The sequence below is a fragment of the Corylus avellana genome, chromosome ca7 (genome assembly GCF_901000735.1).
Source record: "Corylus avellana chromosome ca7, CavTom2PMs-1.0".
Lineage (NCBI taxonomy): Eukaryota > Viridiplantae > Streptophyta > Magnoliopsida > Fagales > Betulaceae > Corylus > Corylus avellana.
Window position 1 is genome coordinate 20325335 of NC_081547.1, and position 9909 is coordinate 20335243.

General features: G+C 36.8%; 2 protein-coding genes across 2 annotated transcripts; one reads left to right on the forward strand and one right to left on the reverse strand.

Annotated features, from left to right (window-relative positions):
* Positions 1-2624: 2624 nt before the first annotated feature.
* On the reverse strand, positions 2625-3143 carry LOC132187980 (uncharacterized). The gene has a single exon (XM_059602401.1). It carries the CDS (start codon positions 3141-3143, stop codon positions 2625-2627), a length of 519 nt encoding a protein of 172 aa, XP_059458384.1.
* Positions 3144-3928: 785 nt separating this feature from the next.
* LOC132188528 (uncharacterized) lies at positions 3929-9247 on the forward strand. The gene is made up of 7 exons (XM_059603012.1): positions 3929-4533; positions 5306-5613; positions 5905-6639; positions 7394-7522; positions 7638-7841; positions 8462-8662; positions 8772-9247. The coding sequence occupies exons 1-7, from the start codon at positions 4275-4277 to the stop codon at positions 8892-8894; spliced, it is 1959 nt and encodes a 652-aa protein (XP_059458995.1). The 5' UTR covers positions 3929-4274; the 3' UTR covers positions 8895-9247.
* Positions 9248-9909: the final 662 nt, after the last annotated feature.

A 9909-nucleotide genomic window follows, 5' to 3' on the forward strand; every position in this document is an offset into this window, starting at 1 on the left:
TTTTTATTAATTTGTTTTTTTTTAAATTTAAAATAATATTTTATTATTATTTTTATTAGTGGGATATATGTCTCATTTGTGACTTTAGAAATCCTAACCATGAACTGGATATTCTCCAGTTCATAATGGATTGGAGAAGATCCTATTCCACATCTACAACTTTTTTACAAATTGTTCACACGTGTCAACATGTGAATAAAACCACATTAACCATTAATATTTTTTAACATCGTTTAAAACACGTCATGTTAGCCGATGTGAAATGAGCGTGAAAAATAACTGTGAAGAAAGATATGCGTAGAAGGCTATATAAGACAACTATAATCTAACCAATTTAATTAAACAAGTCAAATTTATCAACCCTAATCCTTTAATTTTGCATTGGGTTCATATAAAGTTCGTTGGTCTTGTCAAAAAAAAAAATTGTCAGCTATTATGTCACGTGTCGAATTCAAGACGTATTGAAGTATGTATATAAGACTATATAAATTAATTTTAACTCAAATAATTTAATTAAATAAATTAAACTCTTTAATCATAATTTTTTAATTTTGAATTAAGTCTCTGTCGATTGCAAAAATCCTGATTCACAGCACACACGGCGTGCTTAGCACGCCTGTGCAATTTATTTATTTTTTAATTTTTTAATTAAAAAAAAAAATTTTACACGAAGACGCCGTGTGCTGTTTTCTTTCATCGGAGAAAATAGTAAATAAAGTCCTCCATTCGTAAGTCGGTAAGAGACTGGTAAACAAAAGGGAAAGAGGAAAGTGGAACCTGCCTAATCTGACAATTCATATGTAAGCCTCTAAAAATAGGCCCATCCTATTTTGCAAACTTTCTTTCTTTTACTTTTACGCCCCGAAACGTTTCACCCTACTATCCTTTTCGCCCCTAACCGCAACCTCCGATGTCAGCTAGTGCCGTACGGTCCACCCGGAAAAAATTATTTTTTAAAAAATAAATTAATAATCCGACCGTTGCGACCTCCCACTCCCGTGGGTCCCACGAACAACAGTGTACATCCTTTTACAGTCTGTGCTGAGTTTGCTGTATTTGACACGTGGTGTGCAGGGAGAAGAGAACGCAGCCTGAGGTGGGGCCCGGGGGCTCTCTGACCAATGTGTGCGGTGATGGTGGTGATCATGACGTGACCCGCGGGTGAGGACTACAAACTTCTGATTGGGCGGGCCTTGTTTTTAGATTTCTGGTCCCGACCACGATCCCCTTCACCGTCTAACGGTCATGTTCTCGGACTTCTCGCTACTTTGAAATCTTCTAGTTTGTTGCTCGCCGCCCTGTTAAACAAAATAAATTATTTGTTGACTTTTTTTCCCTAATTGCCCTTCCACTCTATCAACGTAGGTTAAAAGGAAATTTCTATCCAACCATGATTGGAGGCTATTAAGTGCATATATATGAGGTTTAAATGAGTTTAACGAACCGATTGAGTTTATAGAGTATTATTCATGAGTTTAAAATCGAATTTCTTCAATTTCGGCTCATTTAATATTCAAGCAATAATTATTATTTGAACTCAACTAATTTATTAAATGATGAGCAATTATCAGTCTGAGCTTAAACGGTTCATGAAAAGCACAAGTTATATATTTATAGCCATAAAATATAACGTTATGTAGTTAATTATGTACAATCTCTGATTTTCATTTCTTTTACCTCTATTTTGTCACAAACAAGTTTTTCCTTTTTTTTAATTTTTAATACTAATGAGGGGTTTAAAAGTACCCTTTAGGTGTATGTATTGCATGTAAATCCGATGATTATTATAAAAACATTTTTCCAATTCAAAAGAGTATTGTTGCCCAAACGAAAAAATAAAGGGCCAACCTTTTGAAGGTTCTCTAAGAACTCTAATAGGATAAATAAGTAACCACATCCTAGTTTTTTTATTAGTAAAATGACTTGTGATCAAACCAAAGCTGTGGAAGGGAATGATCTATGGAAGTATCAGATTCAAAGCCTTGTTTGGCGCGCGCACAACAAAGAAAGTCAAAATAGCTAAAAGGGACTATTATAAAAATGAGAAAAAAAAAATTAAAAGAATTAATGAGAACCATTAACTTTCTTTCTTTATTTTTTTTAGCAAAGTTAAGATGATAACATTTATTTGATCCATGGCACCCTTGGATTACTATTGTCCCTGCAATATGGAATGTATTTTTTGCAATATGGTATAATAATTGGGTTAAGGTTTTAAGTTTCAGTGCAAAAAAGAGTTGAATCATAATGGTAGAAATAAACAAGGGAAACTTCACGACTTTAATCGTAACTTCAAAGTATCAAAGCTTGCAACATTGGTATCCCATATTTTAACCTATTTATTTTTTTAAAAAAAATTATCTATGGTCGTGGTTCAGTTTAGATTTTTTTTTTTTTTTTTTTAATTGAGAGTAAATTTGTTGTTTTTATAAATTTTACAAGGGTATAAACAAGATTTTACCTATTTGCCGTTTGATTTAACCCTAAACCTTAACAGTATGAGTGAAATTAAAAAGAGTTGAAACATAGAATACTGACGTTGTAAATTTTGATAATTTAAAGTTACAATTGCAAAACCCTTAACTTTTTTTTTTTTTATTTTAAAAAGAAGTTGTAACTTTATTTTAATCAGTCGAAAAAAGAGCTTGTAGCTCCCTAAAAAATACAATTAGAAATTTCTCCCACCATGTATTATCAATGACATGTTGAACAGCTGCCTTAGCCAACCTATGCGCAATAACATTGGCCTTTCGTCTCACATGGCGGCAACTCCACTCCAGCAACATTTGCAAGACAATTTTTGTATAAGCCACCAAATGCCCAAAATGGCTCCAACTCTGTTCTGATGAATTAACTGTAGTTACCACTTGCAAAGCATCCCCTTCCAAGATGATAGGCTTTCCATCTAGATCTTTACAGTGACAAGCCGCATGATATAATGCTAGTGTTTCCTCAGCCAATATTGGTGTAAGAGGTCCACCCTGGGTGAGACACCTTGCTGCAATGAGTACTATCATGCTAATCCCTACCCGTCTAGTGAGCTTATCAATGGCGACATCCCAATTTGCTTTATACCATCCCACTGGCGGCGATGTCCACGTTACTCTGTCACGCTCCATCCCCGCAAGGCGGTGCCTCTCCATGGACGTCCATACTTGTTTGTATTCCTCTATAGACACTGTCGCTTCTTGGATGAGCACTTTTAAGGGTGGGTGAAGTTTCCCCAAAGAAATACTTAATTTTTTCCTAAGTTTATGGTTACAAATTCAGACAACGTTTTGAGGATATAAATTTAGTGTTTTTACAACTCGATCTCTAAAAAGTGACATGTTTTTTTAGCGTGTGAGAAACATTTAAAAAAAAAAAAATTAATCACATGTTAAAAGACACACATGCGGGATAATTTGTAAGAAATTTGTGTCTATGTTTTAATTTAAAAAAAAAAACAAAAAACCTTATTTCAAAGGAAAGAAAGGAATTTCTTTACGTTTGTCATGGGCGGGCATTTCAAATGAAATCCCAATTTTCTTTTTTCTGGGTCAATGAAACTATACTTGGTAATTACAGAGAGCACCCCCCCATCTTTCCACTGTTAAAAAAAAAAAAAAAAAAAAAAATTCCATCTTTCCAGAAAAGGAAAACAAATTAAGGATAATCAGGTCAATTTTTTGAAAAACAAAAATAGGTCGTGCCCCCGTAATCAGGGGTAATTATGTCAACAAAAGAAGTGTGACAGGTGTGCACCAGGCTGAATCAAGCGGTCGTCAGATGAGTGATTCCAATTGGGCAAGGATTTCGTCTCTGCCAATACAGTTTTTAACTTTTGTTTAACGGCGAAAACAAAGAAATTAAATTAAAAAAAAAAAAAGAAAAGAAATATAAAATAATATAAAATAAACAGAGAAACATAAAAAGAGAGCAAACGGAATTCAAAACTTTCAAAAACACCAACCAAGTCTTTGAATTTTTGTGTTCAAGGGCTCTCTCTCTCTCCTGTGTCTCTCTCTGAGAGACCTGTGGAACCCTAGGCCCCCCAATCCCTCCATGAATCTCTGAAATTACCATTTAGACCCCTGCTCTCGCCGGAGAAACTGCGGGAATGGCCGAGAAGCCGGCGCCGGTGGATTACCTTCTTCTTCTTCTATCGGCTAGGGTTTCAGCGCGCTCTATGAGCCCCACATAGAGCAACCACAACCGTGGGATCAAACTGAGAGAGAGAGAATTGTACATAGCATTATAGATACGTACATTTGTTGAGGACCGTCTGATTGGTTATGGCGAAGGGAGGGTTGGAGAGGCTTAGGAGGATCGTGCGGACGCTGTTCTTCATGGTGGCGATGGTGGCGTCTCTGCTCGTTTCGTCGCTGGCGGTGCTGGTGGCCGTAGGGGACGTGCTCGTGCCCTGCGTTCTGATCTCGAGCTTTACGTGTGTGGGGTGCTACGGCTTCAAGGAGCACTTGCGTCGATACGCGTTCAAGAGTTCCTTGACCGATATTCCTCTCGTCTCCGTTGTCAGATCTCTCATCATTATCTGTATGCTTCTCTATTTTCTTCGCCTCTTTTGCCTTTCTATATTTTATATATATAATTTTTTTTTTCGAAGGAATTAATTCTGATCTTCATTTTGTTGGTTGTTCAAGGAATTATGATATTCATTTTCTGTCCTATCATGTATATTCAGGCTATGATTTATTTTTTTCTTCAGAAACTTGTTTAGGATAGTAGATGAAAGAGAGAGAAACAACAAGCTTTTGTGGACTTCTTCTTGCTTTCTTTCTTTTTAGTTTTTTTGGTCTGCTTGATCCAGAAAAAAAAAAAAAAAAAAGCTCATTTAAAGCGAGCTAGAACTGTTTTTAACCTTTTTCATCTTTTCTTTTATGTAAAATACATCTTCAATTTTTTAATCATATATAGCTTCGGTGGGGTTTTTGTTTTTGTTTTGGTTTGTTTTTCTTAATTTTTAGTTGATCATTGAAGATTCAAAATAACGTAAACTATAAGATTCTTTTTCTTTTTTTTTTTTCAATTTAATTTTTAATTTCTCGTTTTCTGAATGCTCCATGCGAACTTATGAATGAAAACTTCATATTCTCGGGGAGAGGTGAATGGAACCTGATTTTTTTAATACCGTCCTCAATTTTCTTTTTTAGTGTAACTTTACAGGATGTTTCCGTGACCAAATCTCATAGATTTCATACATAGAATGAAAGAGAAACTGATGGAACCCGTACCATTTCTGATTTTTGTTTTGGTTATTTTTTATCTGCGTTTTATGTGCTTACCCTGCTGTGTTTTGTGACTGCAGGTGTTTATTCGATGTGTGATGCCCCTGCTCTCTCCCACGGTCCATACCTTGGAACTGTGACCCTGTGTTCATTTCTTTCAATTCTTCTACTTTCAGTTAAGGCCTGTGTTTTCACTGTGAATTCTCAAATTGAGGCTGAAGCCTCGTCTTCCCTTTCTAGGCAGAAGCTTCATTTGAAGAAGTCATGGGGAATGCCCGTCTTGTTTCTCTCATCCGTAGTCTTTGCCCTTGGCCATACCGTGGTTGCATACAGAACAAGCTGCAGAGCACGGAGAAAGCTCCTGTTTCACCGAGTTGACCCAGAAGCAGTAAGTTTGCGTAGTTAATTTTATCTTGTGTTTTCTTTAATTTCAAAGTGTATGTGCTTATAGAAGAGTATAGAAGAGTAATATACTTGTGGAAAATGTTGTAGATGTTCAGTCCTATAAGCAATTATATGAGTATGCTTTCTTTCCTGCTAGACCTTTAAGTTGGTGCATGTGCTTGCTTCTATAAAACTACTTTATTTATGCCAACTATGTTCTCTTAATTGTCGTCAATTTTTCAATGGCCTCTTTATGGATATATATCGCCTGACCACTCTTTGTGTCAATTAACAGGTTCTTTCATGTAAAAATGTTTTCTCTGGCTTCCAGAAGGTACCGCGATCTCCCACTCCCTCTGGAGGGAAGACCCCAAAGAGTGATAGTGAAATGAGGCGAAAGCCTTTAGGCTCAGCTCGTGATGAAGGGGAACTTCCAATCAGATTACTTTCCGACATTGATAGTTTATTCATGATATGCCGAGGGCTTACACTGCATTACAAGCTCAGCTTGCCAGGTTCTCCACCTCGTTCGTTATCCTCCATGGCCTTTCTTGAGCCAAGTCCTAGCTGCAGCTCCCCAAAAATGACCATGGGAAGGCCAAAACTCGAGAGGCATCCATTAAGTGCGTTGTCGAAAAGCCATTATCAGCCACTTCACAGGAGCTGTAGCAATCAATTTCACAGCTCTTCACTATATGCTCCATTATTGGATGGTTCCTCAACTCCTGTTCTTTCTGAAGAAATCCCTGTCTTGAGCCTAGATGACGTTGGCGAGGAGGGTGAAGCTAGCAAAGTGAACTCTGGGATTTTAGAGAAGGATTTGCAGGCAAATGGCCAGTTTGGAGTTGTTCTAGTGCATGGATTCGGGGGTGGGGTCTTCTCGTGGAGGCATGTGATGGGGGTGCTGGCTAGGCAGGTTGGTTGCACGGTTGCTGCTTTTGATCGGCCTGGATGGGGATTAACTTCGAGAATGCGCCGGGAGGATTGGGAGGAAAAAGAATTGCCTAATCCTTATAAGCTTGATACTCAGGTGCTTGCATGCTATTAATTATTTTTTTCTTTTCCTGATAATCATACTCATATCCTACCCAATGGGGTAAGTGCCCCATTATTTATGGTTTCTACTTGAATATCTCTCTTTTGGAAGGGGAAGAGATACACTGAGGTTACACATGCTGGTTGTACGGGTCTACTCTTAATAGATGTTATTTTATTGTTGTTTATAGTAGTGCTGTATGGGAAAGATGGGAAGTTAAATCAAATGTCCCCGATGCTGGCTTTGTCAGCATATTTGGAGTTTTGGGATTGGACTTGGATGCAATTAGAGTCCTCGCATCGTGGTATATTAGTCTCCAGTATCAAATCCAAAGCCTTTATTTCCTCTTGCCAAATGCAGCATGAAGTGTGCTGGGTTGAGTGGTCTATTTGAAGTAAATTCAAAGCTCCTTTGAATTGTACTGTGGGCTTTTCCACTATGTTGATCTATTGATCCTTTTGTGGTTGCTGTTATGGTCGTTTTGAAACTCTGATGCCAAATGCATCAGAGTTTGGCATGCAGTTTCAAATCCAAAGCCTTTATTTCCTGCTGCCAAATGCAGCTTGAAGTGTGCTGGGTTGAGTGATCCATTTGAAGTAAAATCAAAGCCCATTTGAATTGAACTGTGGGCATTTCCACTATGTTCAACTATTGGCCCTGTTGTGGTTGTTTTTATGATCTTTTTCTCCACACATTTTTGTAGGGGTTATCTTTGAAATTCTGAATTTATTATGATTTGATGTGTCAGGTAGACCTGCTTCTTTCTTTCTGCTCTGAGATGGGGTTTTCTTCAGTAGTTCTTGTTGGGCATGATGACGGAGGCCTACTTGCTTTAAAGGCTGCACAAAGAGTCCAAGCGTCATTGAATTCTTTCAATGTGAGTACCATCCTTCCTTTCCTATGCCACTTTTGTTTGAGTCATTTGGTACAAATATCTTAAAACTTTAAATGGAGTCCTGAAACTTCTCCTTGTCGGCTTTTTTATCGTTCAGGTTGTGATTCAAGGGGTAGTATTGCTTAGTGTTAGTTTGACAAGAGAAGTGGTTCCAGCCTTTGCAAGGATTCTTATGCGCACTTCACTTGGGAAGAAGCACTTGGTTCGTTCTTTACTGCGTACAGAAATCACTCAAGTGATTAATCGGCGTGCATGGTATGATTCTTCCAAGTTAACAACAGAGATCTTAAGCCTCCATAAGGTATGTCTGCACCTCCTTAAATCATAGCACAGTTTTAAATGCACATCTTACTGTCTTAAAAATGGTAGAATAACATAATGTGGTTTAAGCAGTATTATAAACGTATTCTGTGGCAAAGAAAATCTGAATACACTTGGCTATTCAAGATTGGTAGAATTGTTTTGATAGTTTTCATTTGGATGTAGGAAAGTAGTGTGGGGAATATATGTAGGAAACGAAAGTAAATTATTGGGGAAGGAATTTTTTATGAAGATTTATACATTTGATGTTGTTTACTTTTTCATCAAAGCTATCTAGGTTTTTGGGAATCTCTTCCTCACAGATTACTTATGGGTTTAAAGAGAAATATAAGCCATTAGTATATTATTTTCTATACATCAATCCTAAATTTGGCCAATTTTTGGTTTCATTTCCTGCAATTCCCACCTTGTTGTGGCTATTCCAGATGCAGTTTGTTGAAGGACTACTGTCTTCCCGTCCTGTTTTATGGTTTCTTGTTTTGAATATCTTCATAGGTTGAGTGATAAGTTTAATTTGGAAAAACTTATGTTTCTTTTGTATATGAGAAATTGTGCATTTCAGAAGATTCATAGTTGGACAACTGCTTTTTATGCAAACAGGCACCCCTATGTGTAGAAGGTTGGGATGAAGCACTCCATGAGATAGGAAGATTGTCATCTGAGACGGTCCTTTCACCACAAAATTCAGAATCATTGCTAAAAGCAGTAGAAGCCATACCCGTGTTGGTTATCACCGGAGCTGAAGATGCCTTTGTCACTCTCAAATCTTCTCAAGTCATGGCTTCAAAATTTGTAAATTCTGTAAGTATCTTTCTTTCTACTATTTCCTTGTTCTATTATTACTTCACCAATATTAAAGTCAACCAAATGAAAGAGTAAGATAAGAATAATTACCTCTTTTGCCATGCAGAGACTGGTTGCTATATCTGGTTGTGGGCATCTTCCACATGAGGAGTGCCCCAAGGCATTGCTAGCAGCTATATCACCCTTCATAAGCAGACTCTTATCTAATCCAGACTCGCAAAACCAATAGGAAAACGTTTTTAACTTGTAATAGGGTCTCGCTATTTGTTTTTGGGGCTTTCCTTTTCTTTTGTTTTTTTTGTTTTTTCTTTTTTTTTAATCTTTTCTTTTTTTTTTCAATCAATTTACCCCAAGAGAAAGGGCAAAATGCTATCTCTTCTTTTGGGTATTTTTGATGCGCTAGTTGTCCCCGGGGGGTTTTTTGGGGCTCTCTCACCTGTATTTTTCATATCTTTTCTTTTTTTGGTCCATAAATGATGGTTTGAACAGATGTTTATTTTCCACTGAAAAGGAGTGGAGGATAGCATATATTTGTACATGTAATCACATTGGGAATTCATGCATTTGAGCATGGTTTTGTCTCACAAACTCTCTCGATCTCTCTCTCTAATTATTTTTGCTCATGGGCTTAGAATTTGACATGGTGGTTGAGGGGGGTTATGGCCATTACGTTGGTTCCAGCCTCTAAATTAGCCAGCACACTCCATACCAATAATCCCAAAAAGAAACAAAAAAGTGACAGATCATTGTCCAGCTCCTTGGCAACGTTTAAGATGAATAAACTATGAACAAAACCCATAGAGGCGTTCACGTTGTATGACGGTGCAAATAGAAAGTTCTATCAATTAAATAATAACTTTTCTTCGGTATTCTTTTGTACTTGTTTGTAAGGACAGTCATTCTTTTAATTTTAAACCATTTGTTTGTTATGCTTTGTTTTTTGTTTTTCCTGCTCGGTTATGCTTTGATTGACTCGGGCTCAAGTGTGATAAAAAATAAAGAAGACCTGATTTGTCATTATGAAATAAAACAAATGAGTGGAATAGGAATATTCAAAGTTAATAAGTTCAATTTCTTTCAATTTAGTGTATTCATCTTTCAATTGTTTGCAATTTCACCCCTTCGTTAATTTTTCCCAAAATACTTCCATTTGTTATAGGGAAAAAAAAAAGAAGAAAAAAAAAAAACAGAAAAAATTGCAAAAATTAAGGCGTTGGTCCAAATTTAATAATATTTGCAAAAAT

What these genes read in the sequence shown, in the direction of transcription:
- LOC132187980 (XM_059602401.1), bottom strand. Translation starts at nt 3,143, where the DNA reads ATGGAGAGGCACCGCCTTGCGGGGATGGAGCGTGACAGAGTAACGTGG.
- LOC132188528 (XM_059603012.1), top strand. Translation starts at nt 4,275, where the DNA reads ATGGCGAAGGGAGGGTTGGAGAGGCTTAGGAGGATCGTGCGGACGCTG. An exon ending in ACCGAGTTGACCCAGAAGCA is followed by an intron (nt 5,614 to 5,904) that starts GTAAGTTTGCGT and finishes GTCAATTAACAG; the next exon opens with GTTCTTTCATGTAAAAATGT. An exon ending in CTTCAAAATTTGTAAATTCT is followed by an intron (nt 8,663 to 8,771) that starts GTAAGTATCTTT and finishes TTTGCCATGCAG; the next exon opens with AGACTGGTTGCTATATCTGG.